The sequence below is a fragment of the Oscarella lobularis genome, chromosome 16 (genome assembly GCF_947507565.1).
Source record: "Oscarella lobularis chromosome 16, ooOscLobu1.1, whole genome shotgun sequence".
Taxonomy (NCBI): domain Eukaryota; kingdom Metazoa; phylum Porifera; class Homoscleromorpha; order Homosclerophorida; family Oscarellidae; genus Oscarella; species Oscarella lobularis.
The window spans coordinates 1343485-1370106 of record NC_089190.1 but is presented as its reverse complement, the minus strand read 5'-3'; the positions used below and the strand labels follow the sequence as shown (position 1 = coordinate 1370106).

Here is a 26622-nt window from a genome sequence, read left to right as displayed (position 1 = left end):
AGGGGGTTAGTCAACGGGTCTCTCCTGGAATAAATTACAGCGAAATTACAGGGGGTTAGCCAACGGGTCTCTCCTGTAATAAATTACAGCGAACTTACACGGGCTAGCTAAGGCCCTGAAGATAAAGTTGAGAGCCTAAACTTTGATTCTAAGGACTTGAAGATAAAGTTGAGGGTCTAAACTTTGATTCTAAGGCCCTGAAGATAAAGTTGACGACCTAAACTTTGATTCTAAGGGCCTGAAGATAAAGTTGAGGTCCTAAACTTTGATTCTAAGGACCTGAAGATAAAGTTGAGGGCCTAAACTTTGATTCTAAGGAGCTAAAGATAAAGTTGAGGGCCTAAACTCTAATTCTAAGACCCTGAAGATAAAGTTGAAGGCCCAAACATTGATTCTAAGGGCCTGAAGATAAAGGTCATGGCCAAAACTCTGATTCTAAGGACCTGAAGATAAAGTTGAGGGCCTAAACTTTGATTCTAAGGCCCTGAAGGTAAAGTTGAACGCCTAAACTTTGATTCTAAGGGCCTGAAGATAAAGTTGAGGGCCTAAACTCCGATTCTAAGGACCTGAAGATAAAGTTGAGGGCCTAAACTTTGATTCCAGCAGGCGGTGTACGTACTCCGCCGGCAGGCGGTGTATATATTCCGGCAGTCGGTGTATATATTCCGGCAGGCGGTGTATATATTCCGGTAAGCGGTGTACGTACTCCGCCGGCAGACGGTGTATATATTCCGGCAAGCGGTGTACGTACTCCGCCGGAAGACGGTGTATATATTCCGGCAAGCGGTGTACGTACTCCGCCGGCAGGCGGTGTATATATTCCGGCAGGCGGTGTATATATTCCGGTAAGCGGTGTACGTACTCCGCCGGCAGACGGTGTATATATTCCGGCAAGCGGTGTACGTACTCCGCCGGAAGACGGTGTATATATTCCGGCAAGCGGTGTACGTACTCCGCCGGCAGGCGGTGTATATATTCCGGCAGGCGGTGTATATATTCCGGTAAGCGGTGTACGTACTCCGCCGGCAGACGGTGTATATATTCCGGCAGTCGGTGTATATATTCCGGCAGGCGGTGTATATATTCCGGCAGGCGGTGTATATATTCCGGCAAGCGGTGTACGTACTCCGCCGGCAGGCGGTGTATATATTCCGGCAAGCGGTGTACGTACTCCGCCGGCAGACGGTGTATATATTCCGGCAAGCGGTGTACGTACTCCGCCGGCAGGCGGTGTATATATTCCGGCAGGCGGTGTACGTACTCCGCCGGCAGGCGGTGTATATATTCCGGCAGGCGGTGTATATATTCCGGCAGGCGGTGTACGTACTCCGCCGGCAGGCGGTGTATATATTCCGGCAGGCGGTGTATATATTCCGGCAGGCGGTGTACGTACTCCGCCGGCAGGCGGTGTATATATTCCGGCAAGCGGTGTACGTACTCCGCCGGCAGACGGTGTATATATTCCGGCAAGCGGTGTACGTACTCCGCCGGCAAGCGAAGGACTATGGCCCCATGGGTCGCGGTGCAACGAGGTCGGGGGGACGGTGTGGGAGAGCCGTTCTGATCCTAGGCCGCACCGTCGTGGTTGAGCCTATGATGCCACGGCTCGCTCTCAAAAATTTTTCGGCTACCATGCGTTCGAACCTCCACGCGGTGTAGCCTGGATTACGCCAATACGAACGCAGGACTACAAGGTACGTACGCGGACAGATTGAACAGAGACTAATCTTTTGTTTTTTTTAGGTAGAAAAGCGCCGATCGCGGAATCGAAGAGCACAGCGTTTTTTCTCGTTTTTGAGGTACTTCGTTCAAGAAAAAGCGTCGATATCTCGCGATCGAGCAGCGTCGACGCTTTTTTCTTGTTTTTACGCTAATCTTTCGAGAAAAAGCGTCGATCTCGCGATCGAACAGCGTCAGCGTTTTTTTTTCATACGCTGACGCGAGAAAAGGATGGCCAGTGGTAAGGTAGGCCTATGGTCGTAGAGGAACACTGCATGGTATTTGGGACGTTCGTTTCGTGATTGCATGTGAGTGCAAAGCGATTTTTTTTCATTCGAACCTCAAATCTAACGTACGTTCGCTTTCACCCGCTTTTTGCCACCATCCAGTCGTCGAGGTCCTCGTTTCGCTCTTCTCGGTGTCGTGCGAGCGTCAGTTGGGCATATTCGTTCGTCAAAAACAAACGACGTCCGCTGTAGCGCGCTTCCAGCCACTTTCAGTAGAGTTTAGGATAACTCTTCGATCCACAAGCAACGCTAGCTCTTGCATTCGTCGTTTTCCACGAGCCTAACGCTACTGTACAGAAAAGAAAAGCAACAAATAGCAATCCCGTATGCATTTTCAACGTGATTGCAATCTAAAAATTATATAATCAGCTGCTCTAAAAATTCAATTTACAGTCCTAGTTGTCTGCATCAAATGAAAATGCGTCGTAGATGACGTTCTCCCTCTCTCTTGGAAGTGAAGGATGTCTGAATAAGAGACGATCACATTGTATTAAATATTTTTACACTACAACATACGTATTTTCTGCTGTGTCGTATATGTCGTTCTCCCGTCTTCTACTGAGCCAAACAATAATTATTTTAAACCTAGAAAGCTACAGTACTCTAATTACCTTTTCTTCTTGCTCTTGTCAGGTACGGCATAGACAGGCTCATCTTCAACCGAAGGATTTTTCCTAAGAGAAAACAGTAGTGTAGTGCTAGTTAGATTATAAATCTCTTACAATGTTGTGCTTGTTGTCAGAGGATCAGCGTAGATGTCCTGCTCCTCATAAATATTCTGATCCCTCGGAACATAGTCTGATTGCAGACTATGGACAAGTGACACGGTGAGGAAAATACATACTGTATATATCTTGTGCTTACCATCTTTTAGATTTCTTTTTTCTGCGACAGTACGCCAGTAAAACTACTATGGCTATCAGTATAGCAGTGCCCCCAACTGCAGCTCCAGCGGCAATGATTCCTACAGGTATTCCGTCGTCATTTCGTTCTTCCTGAGCACGACTAAAACACGCAATTAGTTAGTATATAAACCAACAGGCAAAACCAACTTTTCCTGAACAGCTACAGCATTAACAAAAGTAGACCCGACTGACGACGACGACGACGACGACGACGACTCTGAAGTAGTAGCAGACATTGCAGCACTGTGATCAGCACTGGCTGACATAGGACGGAAACTACTAGTAGGAAATACGAGAATTCTCTGCCTAAACACAAGCCATCAATCAACGCAAACGCACGGTGATGCCGTCTGTACTGTACCCATCTGAAGGCGGGAGAACAGAGTCGTTTGTAGGAGCCATTGATGCTGCTATTGGAAGCGTTGCTGAGGACTCTGTCCGTATCGTTGAGCCAATTGCGTTGCATTGAACGTAGGATAGCCTTTTCAGCGCCACGACAAAAGACCTCGTCGCTTTTCCGCGAAATTCAATGCTGACAGTCTCGTTGACTAGAACTCGAACTCGAACGCGACGCCAAAACCCAGACGTCTCCTCGGCAATCCATACAATTTCCTCATCGATGGACGAACGCACTAAAACAACTCGAAGCCAGTCGGTTACCGGCGAGCCGTCAAAAAGATAATAGAAATCGACGGCACAAATTTCCGACTGCGGACCGAGAGGAAGGCTTTTGAAGACACCCTCAAACGGTGCCATCAGCACCAAGCGGTAGCTCGACGACGCGTCCTTCTCTTTCCACCGTATCCACGACGTCGCGTCGTTTGGAGCGGTCGCCGTCCATCCGCACAGGCCGCGTTCAAAAGAACATACTTCCCAATCAGGACAACCAGTCAAGGTAATATCGTCAATCGACAGAGACGATCCTTGTGATCCGGACGCTTCGAACTCAAAGATAGGAGAGAGACCTTCCGCGCTCAGAGCGACTTCTCTGCATAGCCACGCGTTGGATTTGTCTATGTGAATCGATGCGTTTGCCTGCGACGTGGCTACCCTAAGCGACACTCCGACATCTAAAGACGACGACGACGACAACGACGACGACGGCGTATAATACAGCCAGAAGCGAACGCCGCACACGCGGGAATTCTCCGTGTTCGTTAGAAGTCGAATTACATCGTTAGGAGAGTAGAAGTCGACTTCGGCGAATTTACCCGATCCGTACGTGTGATCATCGTGCGAGCAGCCAGACCAATCGTAGCAGTGCGACTTGATCCACCAATGGTTTTTCGTCATCGAGTGAGTCATCCACCTCAGGGGAGAGGAGACGTCAAACGAAGTATCTACGCAGAGAAAAACAAACGTTCAACGACGAGATGAGAACGCCGCGCGATTTCCTTACAGAGGCACGACAGATATTGGAGACTGCGAATGGTGACCGAGCCGTGCTCGAAATGCCAAGGTACGGCAAGAACAGAAACGTACCGAGCTGATTCTGGAAGGGCAATCTGCTTCCGCTGATACAGACCGTTCACGGCTGTAATCTTTGTCCGTGTGCCATGCGCTTTGACGAGAACAAAGGACGAGTAAAGGGAATTTGAGAATTCGACACTTATTGCCAGTGAGCAAGCTCCAACGAGTCTACTTCCCACCAGTTGTTTGCTTTGAGTTGACGATATCGTCGAAGGAAAATAGGCGACCAAGCCGGAGCGGTTCACCTTCCAAGGAACGTAGCGAGTCTCCTGAATTGGAATGGGACTTTGCGTCCATTCGCATGGACCCCGAACGAAGGAGCAGCCTTCGAAATCTAGAAAGACATAGAGAGTCAAACTGAGAACTTGATGCATATCTCTCGATGGACTCACTTGGACACGGGTAGTACTCGATATCGTCTAAAGCAAACACGCTCCCGTAGCGAGAGTAGAATACGTAGCGATATAGCACGGAATCGTTTCGTTTTAACGCGGAAAACCGCCTGAATCGCCACATCTTGCTTTCCCGAAGAGGTTCACTGTATAGTTGCTGTCCGTCTACCGTTTCAAAAGCAACAGACGAACGTCCTCCAAGGGCATAGTAGCTGAAGCCAATGGAGCAGATATTATCAGCAGCAGCGATAGCCCTACTAGCAAAAGAAGCAACGTTGTTGCTGAAACCACCATGAGCGTAGACAAAATGTCCAGATGAGCTGTTTAACGTTACGTCCACCAGAGGTCCAAACTGTTCGCCCCCGCGAGCTAACTTCCACTCAGACGAAACCCAATCACAGAAGCCCCGTTCAAAAGTGCACCCTTTATATAACCGTAATACATATACGTACGTATGTATAAGCTTTTTCTCACTTGTGCACGGAATGAATTCGATGCTATCCAAAGCCGCGTAGTCTTCCAATGACGTTTGATAATATACGAACTGTAATATTGTGTTTGAGTGCGACGCATTCACGCGCACGACGCGACGCGTCCAGTCGTCGACGGCGTCAATCTGCACGAGACTAGTCACGTGCCCGTCATCGCCGCCGTCGTCAAGACAACGAAGTTGAAATCCGCTCGACGACGACAATTTAGCGACGTAGTGGAAACCGAGTGCGCAAACGTTGTCGCCCGGCGAGAATCGCGTCTCGAGAATCGACGGGGATGCGGAGATGGGGGCGTTGCTGTTGATGTTGGCAGGCGATTCTGTTGTCATATACTTTCCGTATTCGTTTCCATACGTGACGTCCGTCGACGGACGAAAACCGTCGCGAGCTGAAACGCGCTTCCAGACGTTGAACGAGATGTTTGACGCACTTGGAGGACCCCATTGGCACGAGTCCGCGTCGAAGCTGCACGGCTCGAAGTCTATACGTTCAGAAAGGTATTGAAATGCAAATAAGATCTGCGCGTTCGTTTGCTAAGTTACGTCGCACCTATAGGCCACGAAGCGCTAGGACCAGCAAGGAGGAAGATCGTGAAAAGGAGGAGGGACAGCATTGTGACCTTGGGTCGGTATGAAATAAGCCGGAAGAGGTAGAAATCAACCTGGGAGAAAAAACGGAAGTTGTCTTAATTAACTATTGCTAAATATGTTTCTTACGTCCTAAGGTGACCCAGCTAGGTGACCCACAAGAAGCGGGAAACGGTTCCGGGTGAATAAAGATCCCGGCAGTGTTTCTATAGAGACGGTGTTATAAACATGGACGAGTGGGCATCAGCTCGAGCCGATCAGCAGAAATGGCACCAGCCGGGTTGGAGAATAGAACAACGATATACCAAAGGGGTTCTAATCGGCAACTGGTTCGAAGATCAGCAAAACGTACGCCCAAGTCCGTTTGCCAAATAACGTCGGATTTGACATCTGAGAATTCTAGTTTCAAAAGGGAAATCACGCGTCAAATAGCACCCATCGCGAGGACTACAGAAGCTACAAGGGCGAGCACTTTCCCGACGCGACGTTTCGACGCAACGCGCTAGCTAGAAGCGACGTAAGGCGTGCGAAAAAGGAGTTTTGGCACGCGCGTCGAAGCGTGCGTTTTAGGGAATAGGACGGAAGCATCTGTTCGTTCATCACGGAACGCGATATTCGAACAACATGCTGCCGCTCTACCGCGATACCTTTACGAGATCGTTAGATCCTCGCTACGCGCCGACGGTGCGACAGTGGGATCGGAATAAGATGTCGTGGCAGCCGGAACCAATTGATCAATTGCCGGCGTCGGAGGGAGGTCAACGATACGGCCTATACACCAAACTGCAAGTAAGAAACGACATATGTGTAGATACACAGTGGAGAACTTCGTTTATAACATCTTATGGCATACATAAAACGAGAAAATGAAAGGGTCGTTATCACTGCATAGAGAACACAGAGAATGACTCTTTGTACTGCCACCTGGCCGCAGGAAATAACAACATACGACCTCAAATAAATTTATGTGTTTAGGAGAAATGGAAGAAACAGGCCGAAATAGAGGCAAAGGGGGACTACATGTCAAGCTACGGACTCAGCTATCTACCCCACGCTCCCGACGCCCTAGTCACTCACCACCACGCTGCACCGCGACACCTATCAACTCGTCTCCATCCCCACCGAGCCAATAAAGATCTCCAGCTACGCAGCAGCTTGGCTATCCCCTGCATTGAACGCCCGGTGAATAGCAGCCTCTTCTGCAGATCAGCACCGTCATGAGACGGGACAAGATACGTATCTGTTAGCAACGCATGCGAGTAGAATTTCGTCTATAAATACCGCGAAGAGATGCAGTGTACCAGTAGAAGTTCTTACCCGTGAAATCATCGCATCCTCTATTTCATTATAATTCAACGAGAGATCTAGGTTTTAAATAACAGAAGTGCTCTAAAAAAATTAATCCGTGCCTATTGCCCTTATTATCATCATCCAAAGAGTTCCGACAGTCGGGATTTCTTTCGAACGCTAACCTGATTGGATTGAGGCTCGAGAAAGCTTTCGGTCGCCGCCGTCAAGAGTTGATAACGCTTCTTCAAATTTCGCGCTCGCGAGTGCTCGCTTTCGATTTCTTCGACGTACGTCGACGGAAACCAACCGTACTCGCCGTCGCTGAGCCTCTGCCCTTCGTGCCATCCTACACAAAGACGAGATGAGTCGCGCATCGAAAACGAAATATCTAATCACTCGCCGTCGATCATTTTTCGCAGAACTTTAATGATGTCGCCTTCTCGAAGACTCAACTCGTCCTCCTGTCGCGCTTTGTAATCGAACGTCGCCTTCACGTAGGGACAGTCTATTCCAAAAGACACGGTCCTCGTATGCGACGCACCGCGACGTATAAATAATTATATACCGAATTCTCCGTAGACGGTTTCGCCTGCTGACGCTTCGTTCTGACCCGAAGCCTCGATGACGTGCATCCAACGAGCCTTATCGGTTCTACAACGCAATTTTTACACGAGAACGAAGTCGACGACGCTCGATCCTTACTGCGATTCCGCGCTGAGCAGAAAGGAAAGCGTCTTCTTTTTCGAATTTTCCAGCAAAACGACTTTGAACACGTTCTTGCGTCCAGTCGCCGCCAGAGCGTATCCTTCCTCCGGCGTGACGCCGCCGCGACTGCCGCCGCCCGACGATTCCGTGTACGGCGGATCGACGATGTCTTCGACTTGAACGAACGGACGCTGGGCGTAGTCGAGAACGTTGTACCACTCTTCCCTGCGAAGAGAACGTATCAGTTAGTAGAACGTGGATGAACGATTCCACTGACGAGAGTTGCTTCTTCGATTTCGTTACGAGAAGGAGATCCGTGAAGACGAAGAGGTAGATGTTGTGGAGGCTCGTTTTGATTCGAGCGAAGCCTTTTTCCACTTGACAATGGACGAGAGGACCGCGTTTCAGCAGCCAACGCTTGGGAGAAATGAGAGGAACGGCCTACATCAGAGAAAGAAATTGATTATTAATTAATTAATTAATTAATTAAACGAGTGCGGTGGGGCGTTTCACTTTTATCTTAGGAAATCGTATCAGTTTGCTGATTGCGATCATTTGCTCCATTCTTTCCATCGTCTTTGCTCCTTCGTTGCACTCTTTCACCAACTGCTCAGGAGACAAAACATTGCTCTTTAATTAATTAATCAAAACAACGTCTCTGTCTTGCCTTTCGAACGGTAACGAGCGTTTCTTGAATCACTGGATAATGCGGAGACTCTTCGGCAGTGCGCTCGAGTATGGCCTAAAGAGAAAACGTCGTGAATTCCCGACCCCCCTAAAAAATCAATCATCAATTGGACTCACAACGACGAGCAGAGGAAATCGAGTAATGCGTTGCATAGGCAACAATAGATACGAGTGCAACGCCAACGACTGGCAAATGGGATCGCTCTCTAGTTTCTGTATGATAGAGTAAAACTTCGCGTCAGTCGCTCTATTAACGAAAGAACGTGTTCGGACACAGTAACCAAAGCTTTATATTCACATACAGAAGTTTTTCGAGGAGTCGATGTTGATAGGCCTGATTGGAGCAGTACTTCACGTACACGTCGAAATCCTTGCGCGTCTGAAGAGAAAACTGACCTGGGCTCCACAATAGAACAGACTACTTACGTAATCCATTATTATGTCACACATATTTTCCACTTTGCAATTCTCCTTCCAACGATTCTGTAGACTCTCGTTGAACCTAAAAGTCGACAGTATTGTTCTCTCTCTCTCATTGCCGTTGTCTCTTTCTCCTCACCGTGTCGCCACGTCGAATACCGAAGGCAGGTTCGAAAAGAGAACGTGACGCTGCTGCTTGTCGAGAACTCGTCGCTCCTCCGGCAACGAGTCCAACAAGTCCGGCGCGTTCATAAAATGATCCATCAAAATCTTCAAACTACTCAAATACGTCATCTCGGACGAAATCAATTCAAACTGAGCCTAAGAGAAAACGAAGAGACCGGCTATATCGCCGTAAAATAAGAACTAAAACATTTTCACCTCTTGATATTTTCTTTCCGGTTCGTCGAGCGTATCCAAAACACCGCTCTTGATCACCTAAACAAACACTTGGTTCATCGTTGCAAGCAACGTTTTCCCCCCCTCCCCCGTCAACTTCACCTCGGGTTGTTCCACCCACAAAGTCCGTCGTCTCGACGGCGCTCTCATCGCCGGAGCTTTCAAAGGAGCTGCACCTCCTGAACGAAAGTCCGCTCCCCTTCGACGATGTCGACATGGAAACGAGAAGAGCATGTCAACGTTTTTTCCTACGAAATCCAAGCTCGTCACGCTGCTGTCGGACGCGGCGGCTTGCGCCGCCGCACAAAACGGACAACTCTGATTCGGATCGAGAACGTGGTAGAGAGCCTCTCCCGCGACGTCTAAAAGCAAGAAGAGCTATAGAAAAAAAATCAAAGATACTATACGAGATTGTTGCACCTAGTCTTTCTCCAACGTCGTCGTCGTCGTCGTCGTAGTCGCCGTCTCTCGTCACTTCGACCATTCCCAAATGCAGCGAATAGGATCGACTGAGCGTGGACGCGCGCGACTCGGACGCGTCCGGTCGCGGCGAGGCGATGTCTTCGAGACTGACGGAGAGCTTTCGCGTGAGAGCGAGCTTTCTCGGCTTGGGCTTCGGCGGCGTCGCACGCGCGGGAGGCAGGCAATAGCCGCCGCCGTCGTCGGGATCGCGATCCTTTTTTTTATTCGCCAACTGGACTTTTTTCAAGCTCTCCAAGACGGATCGAAGTTCGTCGGGACGCACGAGCATAGGTCGCGGCTTCGAGGGAATCGGCGGCTTCTTCGACTTCGCCGCCGCCTTCTTCTCCTTCTCCTTAATCGGCGCCGATTCGCGCGGCTTGGGCGGCTTTCGTCGCTGCTTCGGCTGGGGCCGACTCGGCGACGACGGCACGGAACGCGACGCGCCGCTCGCGACGCTGCCCGTCTGACTGATGCTTCGCGATCGATGGATGAGCGGTTCGTTGTACAATCGTTCGGACTCGGGAACGTTGAAGCTGATGCTACGCTGCGTTCGTCGCCCGTTGATTTCGTCGTCGTTATCCCATTCCGGTCGCCAACGCGAGTTCGGTCTAAAGGGGGTTTGATCGACGGGCGGCGGCGGAAGGGGACGCTGCGCGAGCGGATTCGACGCTCGGCGTTTGGAGTTGACGATCGCGACGTCGCTGTAGACGTTGTCGTCGTCTTTTTCGTCGACCGTTCCAGTCGTTTGCCCGTCTTCTCCTCCTCCTCCTTCTTGATCGTCGCTGCTGATGCTCTCGAGAAGAGTTGCCGCTCGGCCGAACGAGTCCGGTTTGCGAGGCGGTTTTCGAGGCGGTCTCGGTTTTCTTCTCAAACTCCCTCTCTTGCGCACAGTAGACGGACGAATGCTATGAGAAGAGAGGATACAGTACATGTATAAGGGACTAAAGACATCTGAATTAATTAATGGGACCTCTTTATAAGCAAACATATGAGCAGTTAAGCTAAGTTAAGCAATAATTAATTAATTACGACTATAAAAACAAACAGGCGTTTTAATTAAGCAATTAATTATTTTAATTAATTAATTACAGAGCTTACCTTCGACGAAAAAAATTCTTCTTTTTATCGCCGCCTACCCACCAAAAAATTTTAATTAATAATTCGAAATATTTTTCTCTTCCGACTGACTTCCACTGTCCGAATCGACGTCTTCCCATTCGTCCGACTCGCTCCCTTTCTCCTTCTCCCTCGTCAACGCAAGCGGCGTCGACGGCGTCGACACGCGACTCGAACTCGCGCTGCTGCTCTCGCCCGATCGCGATCGCGTACGAACGATTCTCACCCGATTCTTTCGCGGCGCCGGAACTGGTCGAGGACGTCGATCCGACGACGCTTCGGACGCGTTCTGCTTCGGTCGCGGCTTCGGCTTCGGCTTCGGCTTCGGCGTCGGCTCGGACCGAGTCGAATCGCTAAGAGCGAAAAGGGGAGTAAACGCGGCGTCGCGTGACATATTGGGACTTCCTCCTTACTGGATTTCTTCGATAGTCGTCGCGTTCATGCCGCAACCGCGCCGGAGATAAAGCGCCTATTAGGTACATGTACAAGACAAATTATCGCGCGAGCGGAACGTCTGCACGAGGTCGTGAGAATCTTTGCGAAGTCGATATACAATGAAAGGGAATGGAGAAAAAAAGCCGCAGAGCGGTAAAAAAGCGGATAAGTCGCACGCGTCGACTTGGGGTGGAACGAAAGTGAGACGCCACGCGTTTTCGACGCCACGCGTTGCTCAATTTACCCGTTCGATTCGACGTCTTCGATTTCTCGGTGTCTCTTTCGCTCGTTTCGCGCTCCGTGGCGCGACGACCGCCTGCTCGCTATTGTCGACGATTCGAGGAGAGCGTCAACGGGGCGTAGTCGTCACCAGCGATGCAAAAGAACGCTGAAATCAGTTATCCGGGAAACGAATCAAATTATACGGGAAGGCGACGCGCTAATCATTGCTAATCACTTTATCTTTATTTATTGATTACATTCTCCATTGGAGGCGTTTGATGTTACTTGCTGGTTAATGTTAGACACTGTTAATTCCGGTTTCCACGGTTTTCTTTACTGCTCTGCCACACAGTTTGGTCACGAACGTCATACCTGTTACTCCACCAGGAACATAACTAATAACATACCTAGAAGACATTGGATGTCAACAGATAATCCACTTCAGAGAGAAACTAACCAAAGAAGCGCTCCAGCTTCCAGAAAACTGAAAACGATTGTGAGCAACGTTGAATGAACCTTGTATGTCAGTTAGCGAGCAAATCTTTATTTCTTCTCTCTCTAAAGGTGGACTCACCCACAACGCAAAGTAGAGCGTAAGCACCATGCAACCCAAATAAGATGCAGTAAACGGTAGCCTTTCCATTGAGAACAAATGCTTCGCCTGCTTCCATGGACCCCATAATACAGAAAAACTACAGAAACAAATTCAAAAAGACTTAGACGTTTGTAGGCCAAGTACCCACCTCCCTAAGATAAACAGACTGCCGAGAGTGAAAAGAGCAGAGAATTTTCGAGCTTTCAGAACGACGACAGGCAACAAAAGAAAAGCCTGCGTACCAATGAAAAGAAGTCAAGATTGGCCGACTACTTAGTCTACTGTATCGTACCATGCCGAAGCAAAACGCGCCTGCAGCTAAGAGAGTTATGAATCCAATTATTCTCTGTTTTCTAGACTAAGACGCGAGTGACTCGATGTTTTTGGGGGCCCCCTAGACTCGTTCTACCAGCGAAGGACACGAGCAGTCGCCACTCGCGTCCTCTTCCTTGAACCACGAGTCCCAGTACGATTTCGCCGTCTCCGTCATTTCTTGCCGTAGATACTAGATACGACTGCGCACGCATGAAGACACATACTGTACATATTTATCCGTGATTCATACGTGTGTGCAGTACGACACCTTAGAAAAAAGTTTTCAGCGACTAGGAAAGATTAGATCGTGAAAGTAGCTATTGACAAGCAAATTTTTATTGTCGCTGGCGGAAGTAGAGCAGACTTTGGCTAAGTCTTTCTTGTTTACCTTTCCCATTGCATTTCGTGGAAGCGCTTTCATTTGGAGCACATTTCGAGGCAGAGCATAGGATGCCAGATGATCCCTTGCCCATTCTCGCAAGCCAGGCAGATCAATCTGCAAGGTAGGATTAAATGGAGTAGAAAGAAAAAACAAAAGAATGAGCGTCACTTCTCTCTTGGTAACGACAATCGCTGTTACAGCCTGTCCCCACACGTCGTCCGGCAGTCCAATGACGGCACAGTCCGCAATATCAGGATGACTGAGAAAGACTCGCTCAATATCTAAAGCGCTAAGACACAGTAGACTATAGGAGGAGTGCACGAACACTGAATTTCAAACCGACCTTATCTTGTATCCGCCACTTTTGATTATATCCACAGACGTCCTACCGAGGATCTGATAGACCCCGTCTTTGTAGCCTGCACAACGATGGTAATGAAATTACGAGGAATAGGATCGAGACGTACAGGCTGTGTCGCCGGTTTTGAACCAACCGTCGTCGGTAAACGCTTCAGCCGTTGCTTCAGGACGATTCCAGTACCTAAGGAAGACTACTAAGGAAGAAGAACGCGCAGGGTCTTAGATCATATTACTCTGTAAAAACTGCTGGTCCCTTCACTTCAAGACAGCCGCCTTCGTCGCTATCTGAATCAGCGTAGACGGTACTCAGCGTCTCATTGCCCTCGACCATCACAGAACCATCCTTCACGTAAACGGAGGACGTTTAGCCAGGAGAAACCAGAGACAAAATACAGAGCAAACCTTTTCACTAGTAATTCTCACTTTGACACCTGGCAAAGGAGTTCCGACAGTTCCCTATATCACAAATCTACACCCTTTCTTTTTTTTGTCAATAGAATGCGTACAGGTTTTCGTTCTCCGTTAAGCGGATTTGACAAGGCCATGCCAATTTCAGTCATTCCATACCGCTCCAATAACCAATGGCCTGAAAATATAGGAAATCTCTAAGACCCAATGCGAATCAGAGGCTTTTGGATTGCCTGTTATGTCGTGCCACTTCTTCATTATAGGTGTTGGAAGAGGAGCTGAGCCAGACATCATTAGTCTTAGCGAGAAAAGACGTCAGACTATTAGTTAGGTTCTTACTGTGCATCATACACACCTAATATTTTCCTTTACACGATGCCGAATTCTTTCCTTCTCGCCAGCTGAATACTGAGCGTCTTCATAGTGTTTGATCAACTTGACGTAGATCGTAGGAACAGCCGTGAACAAATTCACTTTCAGTCCAGCCTCGTCGCCAATCAAAGCACTCCACACCTAAGCAACACGTACAAAAATAAATAATTTCAAAAACCCCGAAGTTCTACCAATACCTTTTCTTCGTCGAACTCTGGAAGCATGAGACACGTGGCGCCGCACCAGAGCGGACAAAGAAGCCCATTGACGATGCCGTGAACGTGGTGCAGAGGCAACACGTGCAGCTGTCGATCTCGCGAAGAAAAACCCCACGCTTTAATCAAAGCATTAACCGACGCTCTGCAAGAGCAATCTTAAAAAATTCCGTCGTCGATTTCCAGCTCAGATGCATACTGACTCAATGTTTCCGTGCGTTGCCAGGACGCCTTTCGGTCTTCCCGTCGTTCCACTCGTGTAGAGAAGCTGAGCTCCTTGACTAGCAGGAAAAGTCACGCCCCCATCCTCCTCCTCCTCTTTCGTTTCCGCCACCGGCATCATCCATTCCTTTTCCACTCGTACGTGAGCCACGCCCAATTTCTCGCAAAGGGGCCCCACGCGATCGTGATAGATCGGCTCCGACGAAACGACGACGTTCGCCTGCGAATCGGCGATGACGTACTCCAATTCGGCGAGCGGATGGCTCTTGGCGAGCGGCACGGCGACGGCGGCGCGTCGCCACGTCGCCCATTGAACGAGCGCGTAACTCGCGTCGTTTCCGCAGAGAAAGGCGACGCGAGACGCCGATGTCGGCAGTCGGGCGGCGAGACGGCGACTGGCGCGCGCGAGATCGCCGTACGTGTGAACGCCGTGCTTGTCGGCGATGGCCGCGCGCTCGGCGAAGCGTTGCGCGCGCGCGAAGAGCGGCGCGACGGCGTGCTGCCATCGGCGCGCGATCGTTCGTTCGATGAGCATTATTTGAGCTGTTTTTCGGTGCACGTACGCAAGACGAACGCCCACGCTATCACGACGACTGCTAACAAAGCCTAATGCACGTTGATTAGGAAATGCAGGATGACGTTTTGGATTTCTTACGAGATTTACAACAAAATTCACGTAGTTCATACTGGACTTTAATCTTGCACATGACCAATTAGATAACTTTATTCTAATCAGCGGCGTGCTTGATTAAAAGTTCCATCAATTATCTAAGAAGCGGGGTGTGTGAGCCAGTCATTCTTCTTCTGAACTCTCCTCTGTGTCCGGTTCTTTCTTCTTTTTCTTCTTCTTCTTTTTGTGTTTCTTTGATTTTGTTTCGGCGTCCTCGGTCTAAAGAAAACCTCTAATGAGAAAACGGTGCCCCGCCTTTCTTCAGTCCTCACCTCCTCCTCCTGAGACTCTTCTTCTTGCGACGAAACGTCTTCCTTCTTGTGTTTTTTCTTCTTCTTTTTCTTCTTCTTTTTCTCGCTCTCTGCTTCTGCCTCTTCTTCTTCTTCTTCTTCTGAGACGACCTCCTCCTTCTCCCGTTTCTTTTTCTTCTTCTTCTTCTTTATCTCGCTGTCTTCGCTCTCGTCCCGTTTACGTTTACGCTGCAAAGAGCAGATCAAGACAATTCAGCTCACGTCCTCGAATCAATATCACCTCAGGCTCAGCCTCAGAGACACTCATCTCTCCCTCTTCTTTTTCAACGTCCGCTGCTTTTTCGACCTTTCCTCTAAACAGAACGATAGCAAAAACGAGCGCACAGACCAGAGGTCACACGCACTCCAGAGGAAACATTTTCCTCCAAAGTTCAGGCGTCTCATCAGTGGGTCGCCCGCGCTTGTCCAGTTTTCCGGCAGCAATGAGCTTCTTCTTGACAACAGCCTAAAAACGAGTAACGGCTCCTATCACTAAGAACGCGCAACTACGCTAAAAGAAGACCTTGGGACCGAGACCCCATTTCCTAGGATACGTATCTCTTTCCATGATGACTCGTTTGATTTTAGCCACAATGCCGTGATCGCAGCTAGCAATTTCAGCGGTGGTCATCTGCGCTATGCCTAGACGCTCCAAAAAGTCAAACACCAAGTCCACGAGCCCAACGAACGTCTGTTTACCGAGTGCTATTGCTTCTCCCTTCGCTGTCATCATCACAATCTCCGCGTTCACTTCTATGCCGTCGTCGTAGCGTAGAAGACCCGGAATCATCAGCTGGGCCCCGTAGCAGATGGCGTTCACCTGAAGCCGCCAGGATCGCTCACGCGTACGCACGAGCACTCGATACTTACAGTACTATCCTTCACCATCAATCGCTTGTGACCGACCAGCAGAGCCTCTAACGGCTTAATGACTCGTCTAAGGTAAGATTCTACACGAGAGAAAAACGTGAGACGGGTCGACTAGGCTTTAATTAACCAACTAACCCTCCTTGGTTGTATCGAACACGTGCTGGGCGTCGAGAACGTCGTGCATTGTCACAATGTTGTCCTAAAGACGAAGATTCTTTCGATTGGGAATAATAATAATAATAACTCGTCGATTGCGTGCCTTCTCTGATTGGATTCCCGATCGAACGCGTCTCAGCTCCTGCATGTGAGCGCCGACGCCGAGGAGAAGACCCATGTGCACGCACAACGTTCGAATGTACGTTCCCGCTTCGCAGCTGACCCAGAACACGGCTACGTTTGCGAAGATAAACTACGCTAAGGTCTAATATCACGTCTTATGACTTGCCTAGATTTCGCTCCTTTTCAAATTCTATTAATTTGCTTTCGTAGACGGTTCGAACGCGCAGCTGCCGTTTGACGGCTGATATTAGGGGCGGACGCTGAAAGAGGGCACCCGTCAACGTTTCCATCATCTAGAAATAAGCCAATAATAAATACTATATATATCTTCGACGGTATTTCTTTCTCTCTACCTTAGCTACTTTGGTCTCGTCTTCGATTGGGTTGTGAAAGCGTACGACGCCGACGTACTCCTTGCCGGCTCCCTGCTGCGATTTCACAAGACGAGTCGCTCGTTCGATGCAAACGATCAAGCAACCGGTGACTTTGGGATCGAGGGTGCCGCTGTGGCCGGTCTTTTCGACGCGCAATATACGACGAACCCAAGCCACAACCTAGGGGCAGAAAGAAATGACCAAGGATGTAGCAGAATCTCTCATAGGCAGTGACATAGCATAAGAGAGGTGTGACACGGTCTCCGAGGGAGGAGAACGATCGAATAGATAAACGAAAGTTCTTTAGACAGGAAAAACCACGCGGCCAATTTTATAACGAAAATTCCAAACTATTCACTAACTTGTTTATCCAGGTGACTCAGAGTGTCTACTTACTTGTCCTATCTATCTATCTTCTGTATCGCGTACCTCGTGAGATGAAGGATTAGCCGGCTTGTCGAGATTAATAAATCCGCTCCTAAAGAAACAAAAGGCAATTAGCAGCAGAAGTATCAAGGAGTCGAGACACCTTACCTTATGTACTCCCTAATGGGTCTCTGCAAGGGAGAGCAGCCGCAGACGAGAGGAGTATAGTGAGAAGTACGAGTGTTGAGCAAATCATAGTTCTAAACGATCAGTAACATCGTAAAAGTTCGATGTTCGCGTCGAGGAGGTGGAGCACCTTGAGGAGCAAAGGCCACTGGGACGTCTCCAATTTGGGTTTCAGCGATTCGGGTTGGACTTGGAATTCGGTGCTTTGCTGCTCTTCCTGAGAAAAAACGCGCTCGGCCGCAAGTTCGCGCGATTGGCGCGTCTCTACTCACCCCGACGTCCGTCGAAGGCTCCTTCGCCTTCTTCTTTTTCTTCTTCACCACGCCCAACGCTTGAGCTGAAAACGACTTCGAATGCAAGACGAGAACGAGCGCGCGTGAGGTCTATTGTACCTTCGGGGGAGATGTCGGCCATTTTTTTCTCTGCGAGGCCACGTGGAACAGTTTCCCGTACAGTACATCGGATATTCGTTCGTTCTCTCGTTCTCACATGAATCTTTTTCGATAAAACAGATTCATCTGTTCGAGAAATATAAACGTTAAGACGGTGTGCGGGCCGAGTCGGGCGTAGTAGGGAGTAAAGCCCTTCCAGAGACTGAAGAGACCCTCGCTGCGAATTGTCTTCGCATAAACATCCTATGCAATAATAAAACACACACACACGAGTTATTAGTAGACGAGACTCTGCATTTATTCGTACCAAAACGCCACTGTATTCGCCGTGCTTCATATTCTGAATTCTCGTTTTTGCTATATCGACTGGCATCGAGACAATCGTTGTCACTAGACCGCTTATCATGCTAGCGCAAAAGTGACAGAAGATATTGTCTCGGAAGCGCTCTTCTAAGAAGACAATACAGTGAAACTCCTAATTTATCTGACTGCATTATACAAGGGACCTCCTTATAATATCATCTATTTACCAAAAGAAAGAAGAAACTGCTTTGCTTGCGAGTACGATGCCAGCTGAGCGGCATTGACGACCATAGCGCGAAAGACCGTTGGGCCACAGCCCTGAAATCAAGTCTCAAAATACCAATACCAATTAATTTCTCGCGTTACCCTCCACAGTGTCACTAAGCCCTCCTCTTTGGTAATTCTATAGAGAGCATTGAATACGCTGCTGTAATTTCGTCTCTCGTTGACGGGAAGTCTAGAGCCGAGCATTCATAAAAGAAAGCAAATGCCAAGAAAAACGACCTTCCATCTGCCGTCATTCGAATGAGAGAAATCTCAGCCGGCGTTCCAACAAAGGCTCCTATTCCGCCAGCAGTAATACCTAGAGCAACTTAGTCTGCGAGGGACAGACGCGCGGACTTGGCGTGGTTGTACCAATAGCAGCTTTTTTAATAAAAGAAGGCGGCGTTCCATCGGCACTACACACAATAGAATAAGCCTGTTATAAGATAGTGCCATCTCTCTCTCTCTCAACGAAAATATTCAACCTAGTGAATTTATCAAAAAGCATTTGATATATTCCTAGTCTCGTCGTTGTATAAGTCGCCTGTCTCAACAGACCAGCAGACAACCTGAAGAAGAAAATTTGACTTCGAAAAAAAAACTTGGATGCAAAGTCCTACCCAGAATAGACGCCTATGAACCCTTCGCTTCGCATTATCTTCGCAATAGCGTGAAACGACGTTCGATGTTCCTTTACTTTGCCGCCTTCGCCTGCAAATGTAAAGCGAAATTACATGTTTACTTACATTAGGTCACGTGCGTACAACATGCTCAATGCGCGTGTTATCTGCGGTCTCCGCGCCGCTACGATTTCTCGTACAAACGTCTTACCGCTTAGCTGCATTCGATTCTTGACCAAGTCCAGTGGCTGGACAAAGAGAGTCGCAGCCATTCTAAATTTAGAGAGCGCGATGTAGTCTACGTGACGTCGCGCGTAAACTGAACGAAAAAACGTACCCCGATAGACCACCAAATAAGAATCGAATGGGCTTCGGTAGCGGCTGCGACGCCTGAGACATCCTTTCGGGTTCGTTTGTCTTTCCTTAGCGCACTGTCGTTTCACTTTCCCGGACAACATCGATCGAAAGTGAACGATTTTCGAGCTTCTTTTCGGCGATGCAAGGATCGTTTGTATTTGGACGATCTCCCATGTTCAATCTGCCAATGGGCGGATCGTTTAAGCAGCAGTATCGCGCCTTTTCCGTGTCCATGATGCCCGGACAGGAGCGACATGACGTCGAAAAGGGAGGAAAGAGTAAGAAAAGAAGACAGAAATGCAACGTACCGATTCTCTGCTCTAGTCATCATGCCACCTTCGGCTCTGGATCAACTGAGTATGCCGCAATTGACGATTTGATTGATTTATTGATTGATGCTGATGCATTCGACGTAGCGAGGCTAAACATCGTCTATCCGATGCTGTTTCGTCTGACAAACGAGCCCGTGTGTCGGACAACGCACTGCGGCGTTTTGGAATTCGTCGCCGAGGAGGGACGACTCTACTTGCCCAATTGGGTAAAAAAAAGGATGTCATGGGACTTTTGTCGCATCGACCGTTTTCCTCGCAGATGATGAGAAATTTGTTCTTGGAGGAGGGCGGACTGATTCGTTTGGAGAGCACGTCGCTGCCCATCGCGACGTACTCAAAATTTCGGCCGCAGCAAGTCGAATTCTTGGAGATAACCGATCCGAAAGCCGTGTACGTCTACGTTAAAAAAAAGAAAGAGCATAGCGTTAGGGGAGGATTTTAATTTTGTTTAGGCTAGAGAATGCGTTGAGATCGTTTGCCTGTCTCACGGAAAATGACACGATACTGATTCGTTACAACAAGAAGGTAAGTGTACCTTTTTTTCATTCGCTTGCCTCTTGACGTTTCTAAGGGCTACGAGCTCTCCGTTCTGGAAGTGAAACCGGGAAATGCGGTCTCCATCATTGAATGCGATATGAATGTTGAGTTCGCTGCTCCTGTCGGATACAAGGAGCCGACACGGCAGCCGGAACCCGAACCTGAGGAGATGATGAACGAAGATGTTGTGGACGGCTACGATGCGGGATTTATGGTGAGCCGCACATGATCCTAGAGAGAGAGTATAAGTACGGCGTTCCTCTTTCTACGCAGCCTTTCTCTGGTTCTGGAGTTCGATTAGATGGGAGAAAAGGCAAAGAGAAGCAGTCGAGTAAAGAGAAGAACGCGCCCACCAATCTCGCATCGCAGAGGTTCTAAACCCGATCGATTTTAGCAATAAATAAAAAGTGTTTCTTACTTAGAATTCGCGGCATTCCAAATTACAATTACAAGCGAGGAAAGCTGACGTTTCCCAAGGCAGTCAATCGACCAAAAGTAGACGAGAAGAACGCGACGGCTGGCAAAGACGAAGACGAAGGCGAAGTAAAGTGCAATTCTTACTCGAATAAATTCGATCTTCTTCCCCCCCCCCCCCCCCCCCCCCCCCCCAAGGCATCCTCGTTTCAGCCCTTCTCCGGCTCGGGCAAGCAGCTCAAACCGAGACGAAATCCGAAGAAGTAAAAAAGCGAGTGCAGCGCCCCGAACTCGATAGTCAAGTTTCACCTATAAACTTTCCCCTCCCCCGACTATATATTTATAGGAACTTAAATTTCGGGTGTAGAACGCGACAGTCAATCAATCAATCACCCCTCTATGCGTATGATACTTTCATTAAATAGCTCTGTTACATACTTAGATCCAGTGTGCCACGACGACCTCCAGCACCGTCCTCGGCCGATTCTTGCTTCTTCTCCTTTAGAGACATGAAGAAGGTGCGGAGTTTACCTTTACCCTTGACGTCAATCAGCCCGCGCTCGGACACTCGCTTGAATCCGCCCGCTATTAGTATGTCGGCAGTTGCTTCGGTCATCTGAAAAAAAAGACGATTTAGAAGGGAAAGGCGCGTGCGTCGATTACCTGAATCGTTTCGATCTTGGCTGTGCTGTCCATACGACTAGCGACGTTGACTGTGTTGCCCCAGATGTCGTACTGAGGCTTCGTGGCTCCTATTACGCCCGCTATGACCGGGCCGTGATTGATTCCTATACCCAATACAAGCCAACTGATTATTTGATTGACGAATTTATTGCCGCAACGTACCTATTCGTAGCTTGAAACTCTGGAACGAATGCTTGTTAATCGCCTGCAATCTATCTTGCATCATCGACGCGAATTCAACGAGAGCATAGAGATGCTGCCAATCGTTTTCTTTCCGTTTCTATGAACGGAGATAAAAACTCGCACATTTATAATATCGTCAGCATAGTTTCCCTAACTCACCATTCCTCTCCTGCCTGTATGAAGCCCAGATCCCGCCATGTACGTGCTCCCTATCGTCTTAATTTTTTCGACCGCGCTCAGCTTGGGCTTCAGTAGAAGCTAAGCGAGGCAAAAGGATCGTTGCGTGCGCAACGAGCCGCGCGTGCTAACATGCGAAAATACCTCGTCAAAGTCTCCTATGATTTCATTGAGAAGTCGTATGCACTCGATGCCCTCTTTGCTCGCAATGTCCTCGTTGTAGAACTCGGAAAAATTAGGAATCGAGGCAAACATGACGGCGACGTTGTCGTGCTGTTCCGCATAGAGCTCCTAGACCGCGTTAGAAATAGAGACGTCGACTCGATTATCAAGAAAGAGGGGGGCCCCACTCACATTACTGCTAATCATTCCCGTCTGCAATAGCTCGGTGAAATGTTGGGCAACGTGCTGGGGAAGCATGTTCTGTAGGAGCCAGACGTTCACGTCTTCCAACGTATCCATCTCTTCCTTTTCGATATACGACTGCAGGAGAGGTGACTACTGTACTGTATAATTTCGGGGTGGTGGGGCAACGTACTTTAGTTCTCCACAATTGATCGATCTTGAGATTATACTCGACCTAAAACGATCGATACGCATCAGCCAAATCGGGGACTCAAGACGTTTCTCTCGCGCTCACCAGTCTCGCTAAAATGTACAGAACTGCAAACGAAATGACGAGCCATACACTCGTCAGAACGTTGTCGTCTTCCAAGAAGCAACTACCAAGCAGACAATAAAAAAAAAACAAAGAAAGCTACCTTCCTTTTTGTACTTTTTTCCGCTGAAGAACGCGCACGGCTTGGCGTGGAGAAAAATCACCGGATAAACGATGACTGCACTCAGAAGAATAAAGCTCTTAACGAGAGAGTGAAGTCGAATGAAGACGACTGTGGATATCATGGCCAACATGGCTGTAAAGATAAAATACTAAACCAGAGAGGGCTTGTGTTGAATGCACCGCATTCGAAATTGAGAGAAGAGTATTAGTACTTGAGGAAAATGGCATTCCTGCGTATCGTGGCTGTGATGGTGTTCGGTGAAATTGGCAGAGGTGCAGTTTGTCTACATAGAGACAACGTGATCAGCACTGAAGGCCCAATCGATTACGTTCACTAACAGGACAGTGGTCTTCGTCGACGTCCGTGCAATGAGGCGCCGTCGTATTGAGAAACGAAACGACGAGAAGAACGCCGATGACAGCAGAGGAAATGACGCTGCGAACGATCTTATTTTTGCTGACGTAGTCCGCTGCGCGACGTACAAACGAAGGAGGATCCTTCTGCGGGAAGAGGTGGGAAAAAAAGATCGCTCTCGCACAAACGCGCCGTTTCAGACTCACAAGAATCGAATCGGCAAAAAGAAGGCACAAGAGAACGATCATCAACGCTGCGACGATGAGAAAGCTGCCCAGCAACATAGGCGTCCTGAGAATGAAAAGAGAATGCGCGTCGAGACAGGGTTGTTTCTCATGCCATTATTGATACCTGGGCAGCATCATTGCTTGTACGATATATATGCAGACCATCACGGCAAAAGCGCTACCAACGCTGTACTTGAAATGAAGTGTATCCTGACTTTCTTCCACTTTTCTATACTGGATAGACTGTGCAAAAAAAAATCAGCGAAGGAAGGTCCCTCCCCCAAAAAGACGAACCTGATCAGCTCTCGGATCGCAACAGCAAAAGAAAATCGCCCAAAATCGGTTCCATCCGCTCCATCGTCTAGAAAAAAAAAAAGAAGACTCGCTGACAGTGGGAAAGAGATTATTGCCACCAAAGTAAGCCCCCAACCCACCCGCTTCTTATTTTCTGACTGTGCAACGTCTCCTGCATGCGAGACGCCACTTCGCGCGCGAGCGCGTCCTCCTCCTCGCGAGTCACCGTATAGGAATCGCTAGCAAACCGGCTACCACTACAGAGAGAATCAATACAGCTGAAACACTCATATAAACAGTCTCGCGCACGCACTTCTGGTGCGAGTTCGTCTTCGTAGGAGACGGCATGTCCGAGCCAGACAATCCCATCGACATCATGAACAAACTCTAGAGAGGAAGATCCTCTGCTTCGAGGGGGGGGGGGGGGGGGGGGAGTTCATCTCACCACTTTTCCTAATTCCGTCTTCGAGCCGGGCATCACGGACGAAAACGGCGCCTGGGCCGTGCTCGAGAACACCTGCGAAAGTCTCGGCATGATTTTGTACGGCTTCGGCGGCATTCCTGAGTGCGTCGACAATCCGTCCATGGACGTCGTGCCCGACAACGACATCGATCTCCCGCCCGAAAACGTCTTCGGCGGCCGGACGATGCCGAACGAATTTCGTCCGGCTCGTCGACCGCGCTCCTCCGGCTTCGCGTCGTTCACGGGCGTTTTTTTCTGAAGAACGCGGGGGGGGGGGGGGGGGGGGAATAACAGAGTGGCAGAATCATCGCCTTTGTTACTTGATCGTGACGACGCGAACAGATCAGGTACGTGGAGATGCCCAGCTTCTTGATGTACTCGTCGCGACTTCCTCCGTCGCCCTTTTCGGTTTCGTAGTCGTCGCCGAGACAGTCGAGAGTGGCCTTCGACACGTGAACATACCTAGAATATAGATAGAAGATCAAACTAAATTTTAGACTATATGGTTCATATCTTACCCTGGTTTTCCGCCCGATTCCATGTGATTTGCCAGAGTGACGGCATTGGACCAGACGTCAAACTGCCACTTGCGCTGGCCCAGGACGCCGCAGAGGACGGCGCCCGAATGCACGCCGACGCGCATGTCGACGTTGACTTTGAGCGCCTCGCGAACTTTCCTACACACACACACACACACACACACACACACACACACACACAAAAGGATGATCTCTTCCTTTCGCTTGCCATTATTATTATTTTACTTTATCGCTTGAACCATAGCGAGACCCATTTCGACGCAATTTCTCGCGTGATTCGGATTCGGCTCGGGCAAGCCGGAAACGCAGTAGTAGCAGTCGCCAAGCAACTTGATACGAAGACACTCGTTTTCCTAAAAAAATATTGAAAATCGATACGACGAATAATCGATCCGGTCGCCAGGCCAACCTCGGCCAATTCGTCGAATCGCGCAAAGAGTTCATTGAGCATCTTGACGAGCTCCTTTGCCGTCGAATTGCTCGATAGGTTGGTGAAGCCGACGATGTCGGCAAATACAATGCTAATTTTTCGTCGTGAGATAGAGCGACGTGAACCAGTTCGAATTCATACCTGACGTTCTCGTAACGCTGCACGTACATCTTGTGAAAGCGTTCGAGTTTGTTCGAACTCAGACTCGCTATGTCTTGCGTCATCTCTCGGGCAACGTAATCGGGAAGAACCGATTTGAGAAGCATTTCCTAGAAGCAAATAAATACCATAAAAGAGAAAAGAAATATTCTAAGAGCAAGAACCTTCTCCCGTTTCTTTCCCTCGAGCATGATTCGCGCTTCGATCGACTGTCGCGTCTGATTGAACGCTCCCCGGTGAACGCTTCTCACGGAGAAGTGATAGAAGATGCCGATAAAGTTGACGGCAAAGAGAAGTACAAAATTGGCGGCCACCTGCAAACAAAAAATAAAATAAATTATAATAATAATCATAATCATAATCATAATAATTCTAAACGAACTTGAAGTGCCAACGTATTTAGGTCCTCATTGGCGAGACTTCCGAAGACGGACAGGTAACAAATCGTCGTGACGACGCCAGTCAGAATGGCGGCGCGCGTCGAGAACGGCACCATGGTGTAGGTGACGAACGTGACGAAGAGCACCTGGGGCATGAAAAGCCACGAGGCAAAATGATGATCGACGAAAAACGCGGACGGAACGAAAATCTGGGCGACGAGCGCAAGCCAAACGCATATGGAAATCCACTTGCGCGTGGCGTCGGTGAAGCGGAGCAGCGTCGCGGGAAGACAGAGAATTAGAATAAAGGTCGACACGCCAAAGACGATAGCGGGACCGACGTGCGGTTCATTGTCCGGCTAGGAAATAATATTTAGATAGAACGAAGTCTCTGCGTCCGATCTATTTTATTAGGAGAGCTCGCCTATCGAAGGACTTTGATATCCTTAATTATATCTATGTCTCCCAATCGATTATTAATCTCGAGCTCACTACATCTACTCTCTCGAACAGAGCCGTCGACGTCTGGTTGATGTAATCCAGACGAAGCTTTAGCTCTTCTCAATCAACCCCCAAGGCTATATATATATATTACCCCCCTAGGGAAGACTACTATAGGGGGACGACACCTCTCGTAGAGACGCAAGACGTCTTCGAACATCTCCCCATCGCATTACCGTGAACAGGTCAGGTGCAACTTAACAGCCGAGCGGAGAAACGCAACGGCGGCCCATCTGCCCATGGCGACGGGCCGAGTTTGAGGCACGCCCACCCTTCCCCCGCCCACACCCGCCCCCCTTTTCGTTTCTTTCCCTCCCTCACCACAAATCTCGCGTAAAGGCCGATGACTATGCTGCCGGCGAAGACCATGACGCAGAGAAACGCGAGAAGCGTCGTTCGATTCTGCTTGAGGATGTAGTGGCGATAGAACTGCTCCGTTTCCTCGTTGTAGAACTCCGTTTTCAATTTCGCGAACGAGAATCGACGTTTCGCCGTCTCGGACGATCGCGACGACTGGGAAAGAAACGATTTGGGCGGCGGGAAGACAAGCGCGAGCGGAAGCGTTACCTTTAGCGAGCCTCTCTCGTCGAGTTCGATCTCGATCGTCTCGTTGCGATTCGTCATTTCGAGCCGTTCCCTCTGGTCGACGCGCCGCCTGTTCTTTTCTTTCACTCCTGACTCTACTGTAGTTCGTTCGTGAGTAGAATACCGCTGCGCACGACTGCGTAGAAGGTGCGGT

The 26622-nt window shown here is 49.1% G+C and overlaps 9 protein-coding genes across 12 annotated transcripts; 2 read left to right on the top strand and 7 right to left on the bottom strand.

Moving 5' to 3' along the window:
• Positions 1–1945: 1945 nt before the first annotated feature.
• Positions 1946–6008, bottom strand: LOC136196840 (MAM and LDL-receptor class A domain-containing protein 2-like). 2 transcript variants are annotated; one of them, XM_065986495.1, is made up of 12 exons: positions 5981–6008; positions 5814–5925; positions 5248–5745; positions 4774–5196; positions 4311–4715; positions 3273–4251; positions 3059–3217; positions 2871–3011; positions 2729–2815; positions 2618–2680; positions 2523–2561; positions 1946–2471 (listed from the first exon to the last, which is right to left on the bottom strand). In XM_065986495.1, the coding sequence occupies exons 2-12, from the start codon at positions 5875–5877 to the stop codon at positions 2402–2404; spliced, it is 2928 nt and encodes a 975-aa protein (XP_065842567.1). In that variant the 5' UTR covers positions 5878–5925; positions 5981–6008; the 3' UTR covers positions 1946–2401. The 2 variants fall into 2 exon arrangements, with proteins under 2 accessions (XP_065842567.1, XP_065842565.1); XM_065986493.1 differs by having other exon boundaries at positions 1947–2471; positions 2523–2564; positions 5981–6007.
• Positions 6009–6039: 31 nt separating this feature from the next.
• Positions 6040–7245, top strand: LOC136196842 (cilia- and flagella-associated protein 107-like). Its single transcript, XM_065986496.1, has 4 exons — positions 6040–6199; positions 6255–6368; positions 6422–6640; positions 6827–7245. The coding sequence occupies exons 1-4, from the start codon at positions 6080–6082 to the stop codon at positions 7070–7072; spliced, it is 699 nt and encodes a 232-aa protein (XP_065842568.1). The 5' UTR covers positions 6040–6079; the 3' UTR covers positions 7073–7245.
• On the bottom strand, positions 7185–11765 carry LOC136196839 (uncharacterized). The gene is made up of 18 exons (XM_065986492.1): positions 11610–11765; positions 11344–11399; positions 11003–11283; positions 10913–10946; positions 9773–10719; positions 9455–9714; positions 9335–9391; positions 9093–9274; positions 8960–9035; positions 8836–8912; positions 8651–8780; positions 8514–8588; positions 8360–8452; positions 8124–8287; positions 7844–8071; positions 7707–7792; positions 7542–7646; positions 7185–7487 (listed from the first exon to the last, which is right to left on the bottom strand). Exons 2-18 carry the CDS (start codon positions 11370–11372, stop codon positions 7279–7281), a joined length of 3033 nt encoding a protein of 1010 aa, XP_065842564.1. The 5' UTR covers positions 11373–11399; positions 11610–11765; the 3' UTR covers positions 7185–7278.
• A 46-nt stretch (positions 11766–11811) lies between these two features.
• LOC136196843 (uncharacterized) lies at positions 11812–12696 on the bottom strand. 2 transcript variants are annotated; one of them, XM_065986497.1, is made up of 6 exons: positions 12592–12696; positions 12475–12540; positions 12331–12416; positions 12162–12279; positions 12045–12103; positions 11812–11994 (listed from the first exon to the last, which is right to left on the bottom strand). In XM_065986497.1, exons 1-6 carry the CDS (start codon positions 12670–12672, stop codon positions 11886–11888), a joined length of 519 nt encoding a protein of 172 aa, XP_065842569.1. In that variant the 5' UTR covers positions 12673–12696; the 3' UTR covers positions 11812–11885. The 2 variants fall into 2 exon arrangements, with proteins under 2 accessions (XP_065842569.1, XP_065842570.1); XM_065986498.1 differs by lacking the exon at positions 12475–12540 and having other exon boundaries at positions 12592–12695.
• Positions 12697–12710: 14 nt separating this feature from the next.
• LOC136196835 (malonate--CoA ligase ACSF3, mitochondrial-like) lies at positions 12711–15163 on the bottom strand. Its single transcript, XM_065986488.1, has 12 exons — positions 15112–15163; positions 14438–15062; positions 14217–14379; positions 14003–14160; positions 13881–13945; positions 13746–13825; positions 13642–13695; positions 13473–13582; positions 13347–13420; positions 13223–13298; positions 13048–13168; positions 12711–12993 (listed from the first exon to the last, which is right to left on the bottom strand). The coding sequence occupies exons 1-12, from the start codon at positions 15161–15163 to the stop codon at positions 12781–12783; spliced, it is 1791 nt and encodes a 596-aa protein (XP_065842560.1). The 3' UTR covers positions 12711–12780.
• LOC136196836 (uncharacterized) lies at positions 15156–18010 on the bottom strand. Its single transcript, XM_065986489.1, has 16 exons — positions 17884–18010; positions 17764–17828; positions 17622–17708; positions 17474–17565; positions 17369–17417; positions 16919–17119; positions 16736–16858; positions 16546–16680; positions 16422–16485; positions 16287–16366; positions 16116–16236; positions 15940–16058; positions 15782–15882; positions 15658–15730; positions 15399–15605; positions 15156–15345 (listed from the first exon to the last, which is right to left on the bottom strand). The coding sequence occupies exons 1-16, from the start codon at positions 17903–17905 to the stop codon at positions 15250–15252; spliced, it is 1635 nt and encodes a 544-aa protein (XP_065842561.1). The 5' UTR covers positions 17906–18010; the 3' UTR covers positions 15156–15249.
• On the bottom strand, positions 17958–19538 carry LOC136196838 (mitochondrial 2-oxoglutarate/malate carrier protein-like). Its single transcript, XM_065986491.1, has 10 exons — positions 19408–19538; positions 19282–19343; positions 19071–19161; positions 18936–19019; positions 18823–18866; positions 18691–18769; positions 18553–18643; positions 18414–18504; positions 18191–18333; positions 17958–18126 (listed from the first exon to the last, which is right to left on the bottom strand). The coding sequence occupies exons 1-10, from the start codon at positions 19467–19469 to the stop codon at positions 17977–17979; spliced, it is 897 nt and encodes a 298-aa protein (XP_065842563.1). The 5' UTR covers positions 19470–19538; the 3' UTR covers positions 17958–17976.
• On the top strand, positions 19508–21153 carry LOC136196837 (ubiquitin recognition factor in ER-associated degradation protein 1-like). Its single transcript, XM_065986490.1, has 9 exons — positions 19508–19705; positions 19752–19784; positions 19844–19965; positions 20019–20149; positions 20212–20284; positions 20331–20510; positions 20570–20667; positions 20719–20839; positions 20909–21153. The coding sequence occupies exons 1-9, from the start codon at positions 19567–19569 to the stop codon at positions 20975–20977; spliced, it is 966 nt and encodes a 321-aa protein (XP_065842562.1). The 5' UTR covers positions 19508–19566; the 3' UTR covers positions 20978–21153.
• Positions 21014–26589, bottom strand: LOC136196834 (adenylate cyclase type 2-like). Of its 2 annotated transcripts, none has more exons than XM_065986485.1 (26): positions 26451–26589; positions 26205–26396; positions 25385–25741; positions 25167–25316; positions 24985–25112; positions 24823–24934; positions 24639–24766; positions 24393–24551; positions 24195–24336; positions 23857–24129; positions 23725–23798; positions 23552–23668; positions 23412–23478; positions 23242–23360; positions 23097–23181; positions 22875–23036; positions 22748–22819; positions 22530–22684; positions 22395–22476; positions 22293–22334; positions 22109–22237; positions 21899–22045; positions 21737–21835; positions 21557–21674; positions 21374–21498; positions 21014–21326 (listed from the first exon to the last, which is right to left on the bottom strand). In XM_065986485.1, the coding sequence occupies exons 1-26, from the start codon at positions 26505–26507 to the stop codon at positions 21141–21143; spliced, it is 3477 nt and encodes a 1158-aa protein (XP_065842557.1). In that variant the 5' UTR covers positions 26508–26589; the 3' UTR covers positions 21014–21140. The 2 variants fall into 2 exon arrangements, with proteins under 2 accessions (XP_065842557.1, XP_065842559.1); XM_065986487.1 differs by having other exon boundaries at positions 23242–23351.
• Between the last annotated feature and the right edge of the window lie 33 nt (positions 26590–26622).